Genomic DNA, 21,243 nt, shown 5'->3' on the forward strand with positions numbered 1-21,243 from the left:
AATAAAATAAAATCCGCTTGCCGATCGCTCGCCGATCGGGAGCCTGCAATGGCGGCTAGCCGATCGGCGAGCGCATCGGCCAGCGGTCGGGAATCGGCGTGCGTTCGCCGTTTTTTCATCGATTTGGCGCTCGCCGGCTGCAATGGTTAGGCGAGCGGACCGGCGAGATCGGTTAGCCGGTGGGCTCGCCGCCATTGTGGATGCTCTAAGCCATCGGTGAGAAATGAGAGTAGAATGAATAATGCTGGTCGACAATTCAATAACTCAATTTTAAATTGTGCTGGGATAGAATGTCTGCGGTAACAAAAAAATTAAATTAATAATATATAATATAGTTGATGGAGATTGAAGTAATTGCAAGTTGCGACTGACTATTGAAGTCAATCCTTATTAAAGACGGGGCACCGAAAGTGGTGCTGGCCTGTCCCGTTGGAATGGATGGCAACGGATCACCGTGAGTGTCTTGTCCCGACCTTAAGGGTTGAGCCCATTTCAAACCACAAGAGATAACCTATAACATCTCCTATTACATACACACGAACATATCTCCTATTACATACACACGAACATGATGAGTCATCCATCACTTATCATGTGGGTACTAGGAGATGTTAGTGTGATCCTTATTGTGTTCTGATGGACCTACGCGCCTCGTTGATGTGGCGTGTCGTGTGAGCGTCTTATTTACCAGTTGAATATTACATACATTCACGAGTGAGCGTCTTATTTACCAGTTGAATATTATTTTATTTTATTTTTTAAAAAGATCAGCGAAAATTAAAAATAAAAATTTCACACTTCCTTAAATATTGGAGTATTGTATTTTACTACTCCCCTTGTATCACTTAAGATGCCATATTTTCTTTTTAGTTTGTCCCAACTAAGATGACACATTTCCTATTTTGGAAACGTTCTCTCTCCAATTAATGCATCCAACCACTTGTTATCACACCTATTAAAATATTTATATTTCTTGCTATCTGTATTTTAATACTTACACCCATACTTTCTTTATCCAATTAAACATATTAATCAATAACTCCTAAAATCTCGTGTCGGCCAAGAAATGTGTCATCTTATCTAAGACGGAGGAAATATTTTTTATCATCCAGTTCATTCCAGAATTATCTATAAATACCTCATTCATAAAAAAAACCACAACAAATTTTTATTCTTACTAATTTTTCTCTCAAATTTTCATTATCAATTGTGCAAATATATGTGACCAACCACCACCACCGTCTGGCTGGTACTGGTGGAACACGTCGTCACGGATTACCCGACTCCGGGTACCCAAGGCTCGGCGACACCCAACATGTTCGGAGTGCGGGTACGCCCAACATGCACCCCAATCACATATCTCATCCTATTTTTCCCGCTCTCTATTCGAAATGAATCCTGATGACGTCAATCTTACGGGTACTTTCAGCACGCTCCTTTTGATGATTCTTTGATAATCCTATCTTGATCATGTTCAATTAGCTTGCTCGACAAAAGGTCCATTTGTTTACCATAATCATATTGTAGCGGGTATAGTTTAGTGGTAAAAGTGCGATTCGTTCTATTAACCCTTAATATAGTTAAAGGGTCTTTCGGTTTTATTCATATTCCGATCAAAAACTTTATTTCTTAAAAGGATTCAATCCTTTAGCTCTCAATGAGAAATCTAAGAAAAAATAAGGATTCTCGTGATTTGTATCCATGAGTCACTTAATAAATGGAAATGTTGTATTATGAAATTGCGAAACAGAATTTTTGAATTGGACCAAGACTTCCAATTGAATAAGTATTAGTAAAGGATCCATGGCTAAAGATAAAAAGAAAACTTCTAATCGTAACTAAATCCTCCATTTTTATTTCTAAAAAAAGAAATTGGAGCAAAATAGCTATTCAGCGATGACTTTGGTTTACTAGAGACGTCGGCATGTTGTTTTAGCTCGGTGGAAACAAAATATTTTTCCTTAGGATCCTCTGAAATAGAAATAGAGAACGAAGTAACTATAAAGGTTGTCAGAATCACTTTCCCCTAGAAGGATCATCTAGAAAGCGATTCGTTTTGTTTTGTCCGTATTCAAATAAAAAGCCAATGTAGGTGTTATGGGTACAATTTTATTCGTTTTGTTCACTTCTTAGATCTAAGAATTTTATCACTTTCCATAAAGGAGCTAAATGTAACCAAAGTTTCATGTTCGGTTTTGAATTAGAGACGTCCAAAGAACTGAATCGACGTCGACTATAACCCCTAGCCTTCCAAGCTAACGATGCGGATTCGATTCCCGCTACCCACTTTTTCTAAATAAATATTCTTTAAAGCAGTACATGTTGGCCTATGGTCAGCGGTATTAGGAGAGGCAAATGTAATGAAGACGATAACAACAGAAAGAATAGGTACCTAGACCAATCCTCCATTGGGAGCCGGTTTCCGGAGAGCATGTCGTAGCCGTTGAATGGCTAATTGAGGACTACTTTGCCGACGAACGCTGGACCTAGCTCTGGTGTAGCCCATGAGCCCCAAAATCGGGGTTTACCTCTCCAATTCCATGAGGTTCTTCATTAATAGACTACAATACGCGAGTAAGAAGTCCATGCTCAACTCCAGCGCAATATGATAAAAAAAAAATTGATCACGTAACCGTTGAAGCTTGTCTGTACCTTTTTTTTAGTTTGTTTTTCGTTATATATTTTTTGGCATTTTAATATCACAAAGGTTTTAATATTGTATTCTTAAATCTATTTTATTTTGCTATTTTACTTTATTTGATAACACAAAATTTTTTTAAAAATGGAAATGGTGGTGAAATAAGTTGGGGCGAAATTGTGCGCTATTGTAGGTGTTGGTGCTAGAAGATAAAAAAAATGAGGATGAACGGACTTTTAGGGCGATTTATAGGGCCTAATGTTATGCTAAAAAGTAAATTTATGTTTATTATAGTAGACAACAAATTCGAATGCCAGTTATTATGAAGCAAATTCGAATTCGAAGATAAAAGAGGTGAAGACGAACAAGTGATTAATGGAATGAGAGTAATTAACTAATTTCACAATTTGAAGACGAGCTTTAAGACATTATATGATTTCAGTATCTTTTAGCAAGTTGCAGCATTTGATGACTAGAAAGGTCGAAACTCAATGCCTTCGAGGATGAGGCCGCTCGTGATGTAGCCACTCGTGTCGAGCAACTGCACTTGTACCTGCCCATTTTCTCCTGCATCAACATAAAATTCTCCAAGCTGTATTTCCATCCACCCATCATCTCTCTCATTTCCTTCTTGAAACTTCACCATCTTGGCTTGCTCCTCTGGATACCCAATACCTGATTTCAAGCCTCAAACAAATTCTATATCACAATACAGAATATATATTCACACTAACAGAGACTTGTAATGAACTGAGATAAATGAGTATTGACCTGGTACGTTGTAAAAGTTTCTGACTATCGATACTGCTGAGTTCAAGTTTGCATACATCTCCGCAAATCCAAATACTAGGTATGCAGCATAACAACTCTCCGATGACAACAATTTTGACTCTATTTTGCCTTCGATGTAGATGCTCTGTGATTTTTCGAACTCAACCACCTCTGAGAATCTGCAAAATATGCCTCATTCACATTTCATATCGAGGATGATCAACAAATTCTTACTAGGATTGGTGAATACCTGGATTGTGGATGCTCATTGAATTTCCCACGTCCATCAAAGCCTCTTGACGACATGTAAAGGTTCATAGCTCCGAGCAGGAAACAGTTCTTTCCAGTCCTTCTGTCCAGAGAAAAGCTCTGTATGGCAGGGGAGTAGTATTTATCTAAAAATTGTAAAAAATAAAAGAGAGAAGATTATGAAAATTGAATAAACCATCTCATGTGCTACCATATTCGATGATTCCCACACTACTTGCCGTTTTCCAGGTGGCAGCATCACCTTCCAGTCATTTCGATCCGATAAATCAGAATATTCCATCGGTAATCTACTTGTGTCTGGAATAACTAGCCAAGGATCAAGATGGCCAAACTGAAAACTCAAGGAAGAACTGTGTTGGGAGGAAGATGAAGATGGTGACGTGGAGACGGAATGAGTCAAGGCTAATAGCTTGTCCTCCTCCCTGCGGGAAACGGCCTTCACCAGCCTCTCCCAATTGTCGTAGTTCTTACCCATCCCAGCTCAGTATAAAACTGAAATCTTCTCTTTCAGAATATAATGCTTCAACTTAGAAAGATTGTACTATTTGTCAGGAAATTTTGTGGAAATTAACCATGGAGTGGACAACCACACATTCTAGTGTGATCATGGTAAAGTCTTCGCTGCCGGTCTTCGTCAACCCCACTATACAATGGAAAAAGTATCCTCAACTATTGAATGCTTAATTAAACTATAAGTCCCTGGCTGATTTTGGAGACTGTAAAATTTTGGTGCTTGTATATTTATTATCAAGTAATAACGTCCTCAAGTTTCTAGAGGTCAAGACTAATACTCCCTCTGTCCATAGGCATTTCACATCTTTCTATAACGACAGGTAACTGATGATGGAAGTAGCTGTGTGGATATTACATTCATCGACAAAATTGCTTCAAGATCCTAGCCTCAATCCCGCTATCTCACATTACAAATGAGCTGGAACCATATCATCCTTCACGGAGTCCTTTAGGCACCACTTTCTTAATCATTTCAAAAAGAATATCATCTTCATTTTTCCCTTCTACTTGATCGAGTAACATGAACATAGTCCCAGTATCTGCAGAGAGTTCTCTTTCACACATTTCTTCCAAGAATGGAATCGCATTAAAGACATCATTTTTCTTTAGCAACCCCTGGACGATAACATTGTATGTCACACTGTTTCGTGCACAACAACTTCTCTCCATCTCAATAAGCAAAGATTTAGCATCCTCCAAAAATCCTTCTTGACAGAGCGAGCCAAGGATCATGTTATATATTTGAACATTGGGTTTCAATCCTCTGGAAGGAAGTTGGTTAAAAACTTCCAGAGCAGAGTCCAACTTTCCGGCTCTGCATAATCCATGAATTAGAGTACCATATGTAATTATGTCAGGAGTAAAACCCTTTTCCTTCATTGTATGGAGAAGTGAGAATGCTTCACCAATTTGCCGCATCCTACACAGATGGTCCAACAATATACTGTAGGTATTTAAATTTGGAGCTACTTGTTGAACTTCCATGTCATTGAAAAGCTTCCAGCCATCCCCAAATCGACGTTCACCAAACAATCCATCTATCATGGTGTTGTAGGTAGCTGCCGTATACTTCAAACCTTGCCGAGGAATCTCATGAAAAAGACCCCACGCTTTACTTATTTTCCCTTTCTTGCAGTATCCATTGATCAAGCTGTTATAGGTAATGATAGAAGGCTTAAGGCCACTACGTGCAATATAATCAAACACTTCCTCTGCTTTCTTCATTTTCCCTTGCAAACAATATCCATCTATAAGTGCATTGCACGCAACAACATCTAGACAAATATCTTGTCCTTTCATAATTTCAATAAGATCCTCAGCATCTTCCAAATTTCCCTCCTTGCAAAACGCATCCACAACTATAGTGCAAGTGACCACATTTAAAGGGATCCCAGAGATTACCATTTTATTCACCAAGTCTTTAACCTCTTCCCATCTGCCAGCATCACACAAGCCCTGAATCAACGGATTATACGTTGAAACAATGGGAGAAATATCTCGTTGAATCATCACATATAGGATCTCGAAAGCATCATCCAACATCCCCCTTTTGCACAAGGCATCAATAGTGGCATTATAAACCTTAACATCGGGTCTCCACCTCGTTCTCGCCAACCTGTGAAGCAACTCACGCGCAGTAGCAGCAAGTCCAGCTTTACAAAGCCCGTTTATCACAGTGAGAATCATAACATCACTAGGCTCACAAAATTTCAAAAGCAGAATCATTTTGAACAGCTTCTCTGCCTCAGCAACCTTGTGCTCCAAAAACAGCCCTTTTATCAGAGTGCTGAATGTCGCGGCATCAGGCTCGTAGCCGCGCTTGTAAAAGCTGCCCAATATAACAAACCCTAAGTCCGTCCGATGCGAAAGGCAGCAGCAATCAATCAAGATGTTCATCGTGAACTCGTTTACAGGGGCACCCCTTTGACGCATTTCGTCGAACACGTTGAGGGCAATGGAGTAGTGCTTCATCTTAGCAATAACAGACAACAGTTTGTTGTATACCCGGACAGATGGCTGCGGCCGCAGCCTAACCATTTCTTGAAACAGGCAAAGCGCATCATCTAGTTTATTGATACGGCTGAAATCTATTGGGGGCTGCGGCGCGATATTATGGAAATATGAACAGCAAATTGTGATTGAAGGAGGAAAAGTATTGGATTTGCGCGAAGAGTCAACCAAAACTCCTCTTGCAATTAGTTGAATTGCAGATGCAGTGGCTTTTCGTCTCATCTACTTCAGCGCGAGAGGGGACAGATTAAAATATGAAATGAAGTCTACAGATGAAAAAATGAAGTCCTACTACAACTAAAATTGCTTATATTTTTTCTACCAAAAAAAAAATAGTTAAGTATATTTCAAGCTGGTTATATTTAAGCAATTCATTTTTAAAAAATTAGTTATAATCATATTGGATTTCCGAAATCCAATAGTTTAGATTTGGAAAAAGCAATTAATTTTAAATTTTTGGCTGACTTCGTGGTTAGTGTCATAACTTTTTAAAGCAAAAAACTTAAGTAAATCATAATTTTTATATTTTTCACAGTTATCCTATAAAATTAAAATTTCATTGAAAAATTGTCATTTAAATTATTATTTTTTAGTTGAATGCAGAAAAAAATTGGTACTTCTTATAATACATACCGTGATTAATTTCCAGATGGTTAAGGGAAAATACCAATTTTACAATGGAATAATGCCAAATTTGTGTTCGAGTTAATATGGACCAAATGATAAATTTAATATGGACATAAAAAGCAGACAAAGGAACCAAACGATAAAGTTAATATATATGGACACTAACCATAGAAGACAAATGATAAAGTTAATACGATTAAGGAAAAATGCCAACTAACACAAATGTTAAAGTTAAAATGGACATTTTTGTGTCCATAATTTTTAGTTAGCTTAATGATAGAATGATTAATATAAAAGTACGGATCCGCATTTCTTTGCTTCGCTTCCTTCTTTGTGTCAGAAGGAGTGATTCTTTTCATTAGTATCATCCTCATATTTTCATATTTTAAGTATAGTTTACTGTAAAAAGAAAAGTGATTAGACCTGCTAATCAGCCATATCAAGTTATTCCGATTTTGTTTTTCTGCCTCCGAAAACAATCTAGCTAGTATTATAATATTTGAGCCAAATTTCAGGTGAAGTAAGGAATTCATTCCCGCTTTGCTTAATTTATTTAGCTGCTTTTTCCATCAAAGTTTGTTTCTTTTCTTTTATTTAGAATTATAATGAAACCCTAATTACATTTAACTCATTACAATCCTGCTTCCATTTCACAAAAAAGTTAGACCAAATCACCAAAGCAATGGTGGATGCTGCAGTCGGCTTCGCTCTGAAAGAAATCCGCGTTTTATTTTCGGAACAAGGAAAGCTCTTATGCGGCGTTGGCAGCGCAGTGGAGGCGCTCGAGACGCAGCTGAAAGAGATGAAGTATCTCCTCGAAGACGCTGACACAAGGCGGCACCAAAGCAAAACCATCACCAACTGGATCGCCGAGATCAACAAGGAGATGCAAGAAAGCGGCATAAAAAGGAGCATCATTGATCATACAAGGGAATTAACCTCAGCTGCCTCCGACAACACGAGGAAAACTGTTACGGACGTCCTCCGTAACGAGGCCGGATGGCTAACTTCTCGGAGAGATAAGGTGATCGAACCTTCGACGTGCTCGAAGGAAAGGCCACGATTTGCGGTTCCACGGACGTTCTCCGTTGGGCAGCAAATATGGAACGATAATATTCTTGTTGCTCAAGACAAGTTTAGGGAAAATATGTAATTCATTGATTGATTGAATGATAACAAGCTCTGCTATTTATAATACTAGAATACTACTACCCTAACTTAATGAACAAGAAACAAATATCTAAACAAATATGGGAAAGATATGGTGAATCACAATTAACTAAATAGAATAATATCCTATGAATATTCCCTAATAATATGTAGAGGATGATCGTATCAACTCCCCCACGGTTGAAATTCACCTTGTCCTCAAGGTGGAAACCACGAAGCAACAAAGAGAGTTAAAAGAAGAAGCATTGGTGATTTATCTCCTCCCGGATCAAATGTGCCTGGTCGCTGGAGTTGAGCAAATGCGGATCCGTTTCCTACCTCCTCCTTTATCTCTAACTCCCATTGTGTGGGATTAAGAAGATCACCACTTTTGACATCATCAAACACCACGTCAAATGTAAATTTCCTCCAATCAACGACATCTGTCATCTCCAATTCCTGATGTGGTGGAACAATAAAATCACCAATCTTCTCATCATATACCCCGACGAGCACTTGCCGAGGCATATTGTCGGTTTTGACGTTCACGACCTTTTCCAGGGACTCGTCGTTTGGAACATCAAGATTAGCGCCCCCGTTGTGAGCGGGGTTGTTGGAAACATCTTCAACTAGATTTTCGTCATCAATATTCTCCTCAAATACGCAATTCAACCGGACGAGAAGGGCGGCTTGCTCCAATCTATAAATACGCAATTTCTCGTTGTAATCACTTACGGCAGCTGGTTGGGCCGGGCAAGGCGAACGAACCTTGAGACTGGAAATATTGGGAAGACCATGTTGCTTCCCTGAATCAATAAACTTGCTGGACTGTTGAGGCCGGTGCGTGGAGCCAGATCATGGCGGGGCGACAGTAGGCAACGGTTCTGTGCGGTTATCCAACGATCGGTTGCACCGTGGTGGCTGGTATGTAGGCTGCGTGTACAGCACTTCCGGCGGGTGGTAAGTCGGCTGCCATTGCTGATATCCTGCGTGGAAGGTCCCCTGGCGGCGATAGTCGGGTGGGTCCCAACACGAGGGCTGATGGAGCTGCTCGGCGTGGCCGTTTTGAGGCTGCTGGTGTCGCCACGGATAGTGTTCAGAACTCTGGCTTTGACGGTTGTTTCCACGATCGTGCCAGCCCCCTTGATCCCAATTGTTATCAATGATTCGAGGTTGGGGTTGGTCATGAAAGCGCCCCCGATACCTCCTGTTAGGAATTTGTGGAGGATCTTGTCCATCCGAGAACAGGAGCGACGGTGGTTCTCGCCATGGTTGTCTTGCGCGGCAATGTTGGTCTCCATCGTTGGCCGTGAAATCATGTAGCCAATAAGGCGGCTCCCATGTACCTGCTCGGTGGATCTTCCCGCCCCTGTACCTGTCCGGCGGGTAGGGCGGCCGACTGTGGGCCAGATAGTTGTGGTGGGTTCGCTGCGCGTACGGCGGTGCTGGAGTCAGAAGTGGGGGTGGCCGGTCGTTCGCGTTCATACGCGACTCCAATTTGTCCACCCGTCGATCCATACTGTCGAGGCGTGCATTTAATTTATCAAACCCTAATGTGATTGGGTCGGCCGAAGCCTTCCCCGATTGGTCGGGACGACGCGGCGGGCCTATATGCAGCGCCGGCGTTGCTTCCCTCGTCGGCCGTTCCGACGTAGATGGGCCATGGTATGTTGACGTCATGAGTACGGGATGAAAGCACCAGTTGTTACGGACGTCCTCCGTAACGAGGCCGGATGGCTAACTTCTCGGAGAGATAAGGTGATCGAACCTTCGACGTGCTCGAAGGAAAGGCCACGATTTGCGGTTCCACGGACGTTCTCCGTTGGGCAGCAAATATGGAACGATAATATTCTTGTTGCTCAAGACAAGTTTAGGGAAAATATGTAATTCATTGATTGATTGAATGATAACAAGCTCTGCTATTTATAATACTAGAATACTACTACCCTAACTTAATGAACAAGAAACAAATATCTAAACAAATATGAGAAAGATATGGTGAATCACAATTAACTAAATAGAATAATATCCTATGAATATTCCCTAATAATATGTAGAGGATGATCGTATCAAAAACCTTCCCCAATTTTGAGATGGACGAGTGCTTTGTCGGGAAGGAGGATGACCTGAAGCGGCTTGTATTGCTAGTAGCTGATGACGAAGAAGTGCATCTGGTTGTCTCAGTGTGGGGGATGGGTGGTATAGGCAAGACGGCCATTGTGAAAGGGTGTACAACCAAATAATTGAGGCCAAAAGGGGTGGCTTTGAATGTTTCGCGTGGTTTTGCGTGACTCAGCAATGCCAGGTCCGATCGGTTTTGGAGGGCGTGCTGAAGCAGCTGAATCCGAAGAGGAAGGAAGGGGTGTGGAGTCTGAATGTGGAGGAGATGATCGAGCAGCTGTGTGAGATACAAAGGTGTAAGCGATGCCTGGTTGTTTTGGACGATGTTTGGGAGATTAGTGATTGGGAGGAGTTGAAGCGTGCCTTTTATGTCCGAGATGTGTGGAGCAAGATCTTGGTGACGACGAGGAAAAGGGATGTAGCGGAGATTGGATTTCCGGTTGAAGTTGAGCTTCTGAATGTGGACGATGGCTGGGAACACTCCAGGTCAGTTGTTCATGCTCACCTCCTATTACTTGATCATATCATTAATATTTCCCATATAGTACTAGTAATTATCATGTTGTGTAGGTAAACATAGGAGGATGTTATATATTAATGTACTAAGTAGATGCCTTTAATTTCTCATAAAATTGAAGTCCGCATAAAAATTCAAATTACTCATAGCAATCCACCTAATTAATCATCAAAGCGATACCATTTTGATGTGTTGACTTGTCATTTCAACATTAATTCTTTTATGTCATCTTCACCTCATTTAAAATCGTCATTGGACACACTACATATATAGAATTTAAATTAAATGCTAGAATACTTGATCGTGGAAAACTGATTACATATTAAAAGTTCATGTATTTTTTTCACTCTGTTAAAAGTTCATGGTAATGACCTAAATTGGCTTATTAGTATATTTAAATTTTAGGGTAAGAGTAGATATGATTATTAGTATATTTAAATTTTTGTGGTTAGAATAATATTTTTACTAAAGCAAAATGATTAACTATATATGTTGCCTCTTTCAAATAGTATCATTTGATAAATAACAAATCATTATTTTGATATACAGAAATATTTATAACGGAATCTGTCAAAAAAACTGGGAAAGAAATGGTAGGGAAATGCGGCAATTTGCCGCTAGCAATTTGTTTACTTGGTGGGATGTTGAGAAAGAAAAACTCATTAAGGGATTGGGAGTCAGTAAATGAAAAATTCAATGTAGTTCTCTATAGCGGCCACGACAAAAGGGACAATGAGATTGATGGAGTGGTAAATTTTAGCTATCAAAATCTACCTTATTATTTGAAACCATGCTTTCTCTACTTGGGTATATTCAAAGAGGACGAAAGCATAGATGTTACTCATGTATATGGGATGTGGATAGCACAAGGCATGATTTCGAATGAGAGTATTCGACAAAAGGATGAAACTTTAATGGATGTCGCCGAGCTCTACTTAAGCGAGCTAGCCTCGACGTCCCTTGTCCAAGTTGGAACAACTGATGATTATCTTTCACCCACAAGAAAATTTGATACATGCAAACTTCATGACGTAGTAAGGGAACTATGTTTAAAAATAGGGGAAAATGAGGGCTTTGGTGTGGAGAATTCAGAGTTTAAAGATGGGAGTTTTAGTACCATACCACGAGTTGCACGACATATGTCGATCTATTTCAAAAATAAACACAACCGTCTTATAAACTCTGATCGTAGAGAAGAACACCTTAGCAAACATTTAAGATCTCTTCGAATACTCAATGGTGTAACATGGGATGCCATTGAATTTGGTGTTATTGAATTTCCACCACAAAGTATAGTTGATTTCAAGAAATACAAATTTCTAAGGGAGCTAGTTATTGAGTCGTTCAAATTTGAAGGAGGGAAGTTACCAAAAGGAATCACGGATCTTCTTCTCCTTCGATGTATTCGTTTGCAACATTGTGTTCTTGATAAGCTACCGTCGTCTATAAGAAATTTGGTCTACTTAGATACCATTGATTTAGTTGGGTCATGGAACGTTCGAGTACCAAATGTTTTGAATGAGTTGTTTCGATTGAAACACTTGTTCCTCCCTCCGTATGAGAAGGACCACAAGATTGTAAATCATCGGTTGAGATTGGACGAGGGTGTAGCTGAGTTGGAGAGCCTGGTAGGGTTCAACAGCACTGTCCATGAGTTAAAATGTGCTACAACAATCAAGAATCCCAGGGTTTTTTCAGCAGAAATACACGACAACGAAAGCTTGAAAGTTATTCTCAACGCCATCGCTACAAGCTGGAACAAGCTACAGATATGTGTGGTTGAGATTGAAGAGGGCTGCCGGCTAAAAGGTGAGGAAGAGCTGATGGAGATATTGCTTACATGTCCCAATCTTTATTACTTGAGAATATCTGTTGAGACGGAACAAGGCATACCGGTAAGTAGCGACTTCATTAGGTCAAGGCTTGTGCGGTTGCACTTGTTGAGCTCTGGGATTGAGCATGATCCGATGGGGATATTGGGAAAGCTTCCTTGCTTGGTTGAATTATGCTGGAGATGGGGATCGTTTGTTGGGGAGGAGATGACGTGTCGTGAATCTGATTTTCATTGCCTGTCCTTTATGAGATCGAGTTTGATAATTGTCCGGATTTGGAGATGGTTCCGGATGGATTGAGATGGATTCGTAGTCTTAAAAGAGTCACGGTTTTTAACATGCCAGGGTTGGGAAAGAGGGTATTGGAATCAGGAGAGGATTTCCATAAAATTAGCCATGTCCCTTCGATTAATGTCATCCGTGACTAGCTAGTCACCATCCACTCATGTAATAGTCTTTCATTTGCTTAATTTGTATATTCCCATTGTTGGAATCAAAATTAGTGATACACGTGATACATGTCGAATACAATTGATAAATATATGTGTTCATGTTGCCGTTTGAATAATCTGAAATGAGGAAATCGAACATGGCCTAATAAAACTTGTGTTCCTTACTTTATAAAACATGATGTACAAAGAAAACACTAAGATATCAATCAGAGTTGCTTAACGCGGACAAGAGGTCGAAACTCGATTCCCCAACTAAAAGGCCACCCTTCCATCGATTACTTGTCTCGACGACACGTGCTTCCATCTCCTGCTCGTCTCCGCCGTCCACATAAAAACTTCCAATTTGGAATTCTGTCCATCCATCACTACGGCATACGGCCTTCTCTCTCCCTCTGCCCTCTCACCAATATCGTAGGGGTCGTATGCTATTTTAAAGACTAGATACGCCCTATAAATGGTGTTCGAGGTCAGCAGCCACATAATAAGTCTTTCTAATTAAATGTGGATCAAGTAGATATAAGTTGGGAGGTTTCCACTTTTCGTTTAATTTATTTCAAATGAATGCTAAACTGTTATGTTATTTGGTAGTATAGTAGTTAAATCATTTTTAATTACTCCCTCCGTCCATGAAAAATAGAGCACATTTACCATTTTTGGTTATCCACAAAATATAGAGCACATTTAAAAGAGGAAAGTTTTCAACAACTTCTCTCTTACTTTTTTCCATTCTCTCTTACTCCCTTCGTTCCATGTTAATAGAGTCATTTTTCGATTTAGAGAAGTTCCAAGTTAATTGAGTCATTTTTAAAGTTAGAGAAGTTCCAAGTTAATTGAGTCATTTCTACTGAAACGCTGATTGCTTTGTGTCTTTCTTCTTCGGTGTGCATTTGTATCGTTGTGGACTGCTCAAGTCAAATTATCAAACTGATCCGACCAGCTAATTGTATGCCCTTCTACCTGTGAGAACAGGTTAGTGGATCTAGTTGAAACTCAGGCTGATCAACTTGATTTACTTCGACTCTAGAGAGAAGAAAGAAATAACTCAAGACAAGCGTGCTTTCAAAACCTTAACCCACTAATACTATTAACTAGTATAGGAAAGTAAGGATCGATCCCACAGAGAAGAGGCGTTTGAGATTTGCATGCTGGACACGAAATGGGAGTGGCTGCTGCCACGCTTCTAGGTATGGGTTAAGTTAACTACTGAACTAGAGTGATTAAACTATTAAACTGATCAACTCATAAAAGCTTAACTAGTCTACTTGATCAACTCGACTGAACTTTCCATAAATGGACGAACAGAATAAATGGGGCTGTCAGTCCCCTACAAAGTGTACGATAAATTAAAAACTTTCTAAAAACTTCATTTTCTTTAACAAATCAACATGGAAAACAGAGTAAGGATCAGATCTGAAAAGTTAAGGAAGACGAAACATCATAACAATCCATGAAATTAAATATACTCCTAGAATCTAAGCTGCGGCCACAAAACTAACCCATGATCATGCAGAAATGAAACATAAACGCCCAGATCTAAACATCCTAAGACAACTCAGACATGAAACATAAGATCTAATCAAATCAAAATATAACCAAACATTTTAAACTAAGATAAGCACCACAAAACAGAAATCAAAAGCAGATCTGAAATACCATGCATGAAAATAGAACACATTGTCTTGGAATGAAATCAAAACTTCAAATCTACTAAATCAAAAGCATCAAGGGTCAATGTCAACAAAAGGAAGCTGAAAACAAACTACGAAAGCAGGAAATTGTTTCATCGCCCATTCTCAGAGCGGAATACAGAACCGAAACCTGAAGAACGCAGAAAACCAGCTCCAAACTACCAGCTAACTAAACTGGACTAGGAACAAGTGTGTGTGCGCGATGGAATCAAGAACAAGAAGTGAAAGAGCTCCAATTTCAACCTCAGAAGAGAGTTGAAATCCTAAAGATATTCTAACTAAGAGTGCTTGTGAGACCCCCACTTCACTACTCGCTCCGGACTCTCCTTTCTCTTGTGTTGGGCTTTCCTTTTATAGAGAAGTATAGGGCTCTGATCCCCAGGGTACCCTTCTCTCTGAAATGTCATTACAGCCCTTCACAATTTTGTAGTGGGGTCTCTCGCCCTATCTTCACGTGGAACTTCTGTTGGCTCCGTTTGATTTTTGACTTGATCCACTCAATGCCGCAGTTTTTTGCTTCTTTTCTTACTTCACACTTTCACCCAACTGATTTGTTCTTTCTTCTGAAAATGGCGGATTTCACACACACCTGGCTCAAAAATAGACGTTAGTTCATGGATTTGAGCGCAGTTTTACCACAGAACACGTGCATAAAACGAGCCTCATCATCTACTTTTGGCAACAAGTAATTCTCTTTTTTACTTTATCCTCTCTTCATATCTCTTACTTTATTCTCTTATACTTTTTCACCATCCATTTAACACACTATTCTTAAACTCCGCGTCGAAAAGAAATGCCTCTATAAATAAGGAATGGAGAGAGTATAATATTATGGACCCCACATTTAACTAACATTACTTCTCTCTTACTTTTTCCCCTTCTCTCTTACTAATTATATGGACCCCACATTCCACTAACACTACTTTTCTCTTACTTTTTTCCCTTCTCTCTTACTTTACCAATTCCACATTAAAACTCGTGTCATTCTAATGTGAATCTTAAGGATTCAATAAACATATGTTACCCGGATTTGTTCTTGCAATAATATCCAATAACCCAAACAAGAAATATGACAATAAAAAGATGGAAAAGATGAAGAAGATGATAAATGTTATGATTTAGATTCGAGCTCAAGAAAGAAAACCCAATGGCTACTTTCACAAATAAAAACCTAATGGTTCCACCAACTAGCAACACAAGAACTAACAAGCATACCTTAACAAATAATTTAAGCCCGGCAATAGATTAAATACAACCACAAGAGATTTTGGATAAATCTTCAATGATGAAGATGGGTGCTCACAAAGGAGTCTTTGTTCTTCAATAATGTTCAAAATCTGCATAGAAAAACCCTAACATGTCTATTAATACTAGGAGTGAAAATGAGCAAAATAAAACAAATCTTGGTCAAAAAGTCACATCCCGGACAAAACGCCCGACCGGGCGTTTCCCTAGGCTCATTTCGCCCGACCGCGTGAAGTTTCTGACAAAACTTGATATGTCGACAAAAACGCCCGACCGGGCGTTTTGCATGAGGAATATTGCCCGACCGCGCGTTTTGTTCTGCATTACGCGGCTTTCTTAAAACGATCATAACTTCCTTATCCGGCCTCCGATTGAGGTATGCAAGATACCCACACGAAGCTCTTTTGACGATAAAGACAATGGTCTGAGGAGTGCATTTGGATTTTATCTTCATAGTGAAATTCCAGTTTGAATCAGACCTTTGAATTTGGCTTGGCACCTTGACATGTCTCCACCCTCTTCTTGGACCCCAATCAACCCATGGCCCTCGACATCGTTGTCTTCTATGATTGTGAATACCCGGATTCACATAATCCTCTCCTTCTTTGTGAAAGGATTTGTCCTCAAATCCGGTTATTTGATTTTTCTTTTAGACACCCGGATTCACATCATCCCCTCCTTCTTTTGAAGGATTTGTCCTCAAATCCCAATCAAGTATACCTACAAAATTGAGCGAGTCCAAATCAAATATCATAGTACCATACAAGAGGTTGATTTCTCTTCGGAACCCAAAAGACATTTCACTATACAATGAAAGATCATCATCAACCATTGACACATCATTCTTGCTCAAATTGACACACTCACGTTCAACATATAGAATAGATTCATTATAACTCAAATGAAGCTTGCACGAAAAGATACCAATCAATGAAATATATTCATCAACGTAGATTTCACACCATTGCCTCAACAATTTCAAAAAATGGTCAAAAATATAGGAGCAATGTTTCCATTTACTCCTAGGCACAATAAGCACAAAGCCATACATATGAAACTTGTAAAAAGCAACCACACATAGCATAAGAGTCTCATCAAAATAAGTCCCATGTAATTGCTCGAACAATTTTAGAACAAATCCACAAATATTGAAATAATGCATTCTCATGCCATTACTCACAATACTATCCACAAGAGACACGTGGGTGGAAAAATTCTTCGCGATATGGCCATAGAATATCTCAATCCCATTGAAGGGTTTTACCAATTTCCAATAAAAGTATGTAGTAGACCAATGAATAAAATCAACAATATATGTACTCATCTTAAGTCTACTAATTCCATTGATACACTGAAACTCAAAATTTCCAACAAAAGAAAGTTTAGTCATCTTAGCATGTAAGGAGGTCATTCCAACATTCAAGCTAAAATCCATAAGAGAAATGACACACCTATCAATGTATGGATTTATCAAGAAAGGGTCAACATATGATGCAAAGATAGACTTGGCATTCGAAGATTCAAGCTCTCAATGCCACAAATCACCAATGACAAAGCTATCATCACAAGTCGGCTTTGGAAAATCAATCTTATTCACATGTGTCACTCTTGAATTTATAAAATCATGCTTTAAGTACAAGATAGGCTCAACATGGTTCAAATTAATTTTTCAAAGCAAATTATTGTCCAACACATCTATCATATCTAAGCACTTCAAAGAAACACCACAAGTAAGCAAGGATAGTGTACTTGAACCTTGGGCTATGAGTGATTCATCTTGATATTGCTTCCATGAGCTTATTACCGGTAAGAAGTTACTCGGTACATCCACGACTCGGGGTTCACATTCTAACCCTCCCAATTCTTGTCTCATAAAGTCATCAAAGAGAAAAGACAAGTCATAAGAGTTAGTGAAATAAGGTGCATTCTCCTCACCAAGGGCAAAAAGGATAGGGTGATTTAGAGCCCTCCCAAGGTTGATCTTAGTATCTAACAAGCAACTTTTTTTCCTCACATGCTTGTAGTTTTTCTTTCTTGGTTTATTTGATTCACACTCACCCCACCACTCTCTCTTGGCTTTTGCGTCTCACATTTTCGCCTTTTTTCACACTCTATTGGCTTTTGAAGCATACTCTCACTCTCTAGCTTTTTCTCTTTCTCTCGATTCTCTCCCAAGTGCTTGTTTCCATTAGCAACCTCATGTGGCTTTGGTTCGGTGTTCAAGATTTGAAGGGCATTAAATGACTCATATTCGTCCTCGGCTTCCACTATGGGTGTGCGTCTTCTTCATGTGTGGCTGTGGACTCCTTTTCATCCTCAAGTAGCTCTTCATCATCATCTCTCACCCTCCTAGAGTGAGGCTATCCATGGAACTTCGGAACTCGTTCCCTTTTAGTGAGATGCCGACATGCATCGTCTAACCAATCCTCTACATGGTTATAATCATGTTTGCTTCAGTGATTGGAGTATGCGGCTTCACTCCACTTCGTATTGTTTTGTCCCCTCTACTTCCCATTCGGTCACTAGGTGGTGTGGAATGATTATGTGCAACTCGGTCTCTTAAGAGGACTACATCATCTCAGAACGCCGTAAAGCCCCTTTTCATAGTATTCATTCCTCCCAGTACCTCGTGCAATTCTTTCATGATTGAGGAAAACATCTCTTCAATAGTTTCATCGGATGATGAGGCGACTTGCCTTGTAGGCGAGTTATGCATATAGTTCTCCATTTCAAGTACCTACAAAACAAATTGCACAAGACTAGGGACAAGTCCCTTTTTGTTAGTAACACAAACAGCACACACACCCGGGAATGAAGAATTTAGTGAGGAGCTCACTTCCCATAATATGTACCCCTTTCCCTAAAACTCACACCCAATGTCGCTCGGAAGGCTTATAAATTTTGGTGGCTAGGATACTCTCCCTCACTTGCTCTCAAAGATGTTAATCCACAAGGGTAGCACAATTCACAAACAAGATATGCAACTAGACAAGTTATTACTAGTTCTAGAAGCCAAAAGATAAGTGAAAGTAAGGTGTTAGGCCAAAGGGACAAATCAACAAACACTCTGTGTGCACAATTTCACCCAACAACAATAGACCCAACAATTGATGCAATTTTGGTCTACAACTTTGGAATAATCAATTTGACATACCCAACAATATATATACCGATTTATAGCTAAAGCCCATGGATATTTTTCTTTTTTTTCTTTTTTTTGATGATTTTCTAACAATTACAAGAACAAGAACTAATGGCTCTGATACCAAATAATGTGAATCTTAAGGATTCAAGAAACATATGTTGCCCGGATTTGTTCTTGCAATAATATCCAATAACCCAAACAAGAAATATGACAATAAAAAGATGGAAAAGAAGAAGATGATGATAAGTGTTATGATTTAGATTCAAGCTCAAGAAAGAAAACTCAATGGCTACTTTCACAAACAAAAACCTAATGGCTCCACCAAATAGCAACACAAGAACTAGCAAGCATACCTTAACAAATAATCTAAGCCCGGCAATAGATTAAATGCAACCACAAGGGATTTTGGATAAATCTTCAATGATGAAGATGGGTGCTCACAAATGAGTCTTTGTTCTTCAATAATGTTCAAAATCTGTATAGAAAAACCATAACATGTCTATTTATACTAGGAGTGAAAACGAGCAAAATAAAACAAATCTTGGCCAAAAAGTCACATCCCGGACAAAACGCCCGGCCGCGTGAAGTTTCTGGACAAAAACTGATCTGTCGACAAAAACGCCCGACCAGGCGTTTTGCATGAGGAATATCGCCCGACCGCGCATTTTGTTCTGCATTGCTCGGCTTTCTTAAAATGATCATAACTTCCTCATTCGGGCTCCGATTGAGGCACGCATGATACCCACACGAAGCTCTTTTGACGATGAAGACAATGGTGGTCTGAGGAATGCATTTGGATTTTATCTTCACAGTGAAATTCCAGTTTGAATCAGACCTTTGAATTTAGCTTAGCACCTTGACATGTCCCCACCCTCTTCTCGGACCCCAATCAACCCATGGCCATCGACATCGTTGTATTCTATGATTGTGAATACCCGGATTCACATCACATTCACAATGTGTCCTATTTTTTGTAGACGGATGGAGTATTTGTTTTCATATAGCAATACAAAACGGGGTAGTGATAAAATGCAAACTTTATATATTGTATAAACTCCAATCCCTCAACACAGTTTCAACACAATGTAATACAGTGTAAAATTTCAAGATTTTTTATGTCAATACAGTGTCAATACAATATCAACACAACATCAACCGTTGATACTACGTTGACATTTTTTGTTGCTATTATGTTATCATTTGTTGTCATTTTCTAACGGTCCAGATCATAGTTTATAGTTTGTACAATATTTAGATTTTGCATTTGATTACATCCCAGTAATATACTCCATCCGTCCCACAAGAACATGAACTTTTTTCTTTTTAGTCAATCCCACAAGAATATGCAATTACTAATTTTAAAAAAAATAAATTCTCTATAATGAGATGATAACTTTTGTAGTAGTATTAGTATTATACTAAGTAAATTCATTATTCAACGAATTATCAAAAAATTTCATTAGCGGCTGCGTGGAGTGTGGACGGTAGGGTATGCGTAAGTCTACAAGTGAAAGATTAATTGAAGTCTACAAGTGAAAGATTAACTTATGCGTAAGTCTACAAGTGAAAGATTAACTGAAAAATTACTGTAGCAAATGAACTTAAGCTACGTCGTTTCTAGGCACATCAGCCCCTGTTGCGTTCTCAACACAGCAGGGGATTCACTCCCCTTATTTTCTAATTTCTACTAACAATACTTTAATTACCTTTTATTTGTACATTTCTCTTACTTTACCAATTTTATATTAAAACTCATGCTGATTCTAAAAAGTATATATATTCTTTTCGAATGGAGGGAGTATATCAGTAGAACTCACCTTCCACTAATATTTTTCACTCACTTTCTACTATATTTCTTAAAACTTGTGCTCGATCAATATTAAAGTAAAACTCATGCTCGATTAAAATTAGCTTTAAAATTGATGGACGGATGGAACACTACTTTTTTTTTGGGAATGATTTAAATTTGCAAGCTTTATTCCAAAATAAGTTAATAACCAACCACCAAGCCCAATAATAGTACACACGACAAGTGAATAAAGCATAAGCCTAAGAATTGTAAAAATGAAGAAAGGAATGATGGGTTGGGCATAAACTCAATACCCTGAACGATGAGACCCGACCTCCATTGATGGCCTTCTGATACGAGTCTTATACTATGAATATTTAGTTTAGATATATTAGGGATTTGCGTATCTTTTTCTATATCTTTGTTTTCTTGTTCATTAAGTTAGTAGCATTATAAATAGGAGTTATTGTTATCAC

The 21,243-nt window shown here is 39.0% G+C and overlaps 3 protein-coding genes across 3 annotated transcripts; 1 reads left to right on the forward strand and 2 right to left on the reverse strand.

The window, feature by feature from the left end:
- Nucleotides 1–2,899: 2,899 nt before the first annotated feature.
- Nucleotides 2,900–4,170, reverse strand: LOC121799699 (F-box protein PP2-B5-like). Its single transcript, XM_042199146.1, has 4 exons — nt 3,870–4,170; nt 3,660–3,778; nt 3,410–3,588; nt 2,900–3,313 (listed from the first exon to the last, which is right to left on the reverse strand). The coding sequence occupies exons 1-4, from the start codon at nt 4,152–4,154 to the stop codon at nt 3,111–3,113; spliced, it is 786 nt and encodes a 261-aa protein (XP_042055080.1). The 5' UTR covers nt 4,155–4,170; the 3' UTR covers nt 2,900–3,110.
- A 438-nt stretch (nt 4,171–4,608) lies between these two features.
- On the reverse strand, nt 4,609–6,494 carry LOC121799698 (putative pentatricopeptide repeat-containing protein At1g12700, mitochondrial). Its single transcript, XM_042199145.1, has one exon. The coding sequence runs from the start codon at nt 6,422–6,424 to the stop codon at nt 4,622–4,624; it is 1,803 nt and encodes a 600-aa protein (XP_042055079.1). The 5' UTR covers nt 6,425–6,494; the 3' UTR covers nt 4,609–4,621.
- Nucleotides 6,495–10,071: 3,577 nt separating this feature from the next.
- LOC121801068 (probable disease resistance protein RF9) lies at nt 10,072–12,876 on the forward strand. Its single transcript, XM_042200534.1, has 5 exons — nt 10,072–10,197; nt 10,275–10,585; nt 10,645–10,649; nt 11,166–12,613; nt 12,700–12,876. The coding sequence occupies exons 1-5, from the start codon at nt 10,072–10,074 to the stop codon at nt 12,874–12,876; spliced, it is 2,067 nt and encodes a 688-aa protein (XP_042056468.1).
- The last annotated feature ends 8,367 nt before the right edge of the window (nt 12,877–21,243 follow it).

Source organism: Salvia splendens, chromosome 4 (genome assembly GCF_004379255.2).
Source record: "Salvia splendens isolate huo1 chromosome 4, SspV2, whole genome shotgun sequence".
Lineage (NCBI taxonomy): Eukaryota > Viridiplantae > Streptophyta > Magnoliopsida > Lamiales > Lamiaceae > Salvia > Salvia splendens.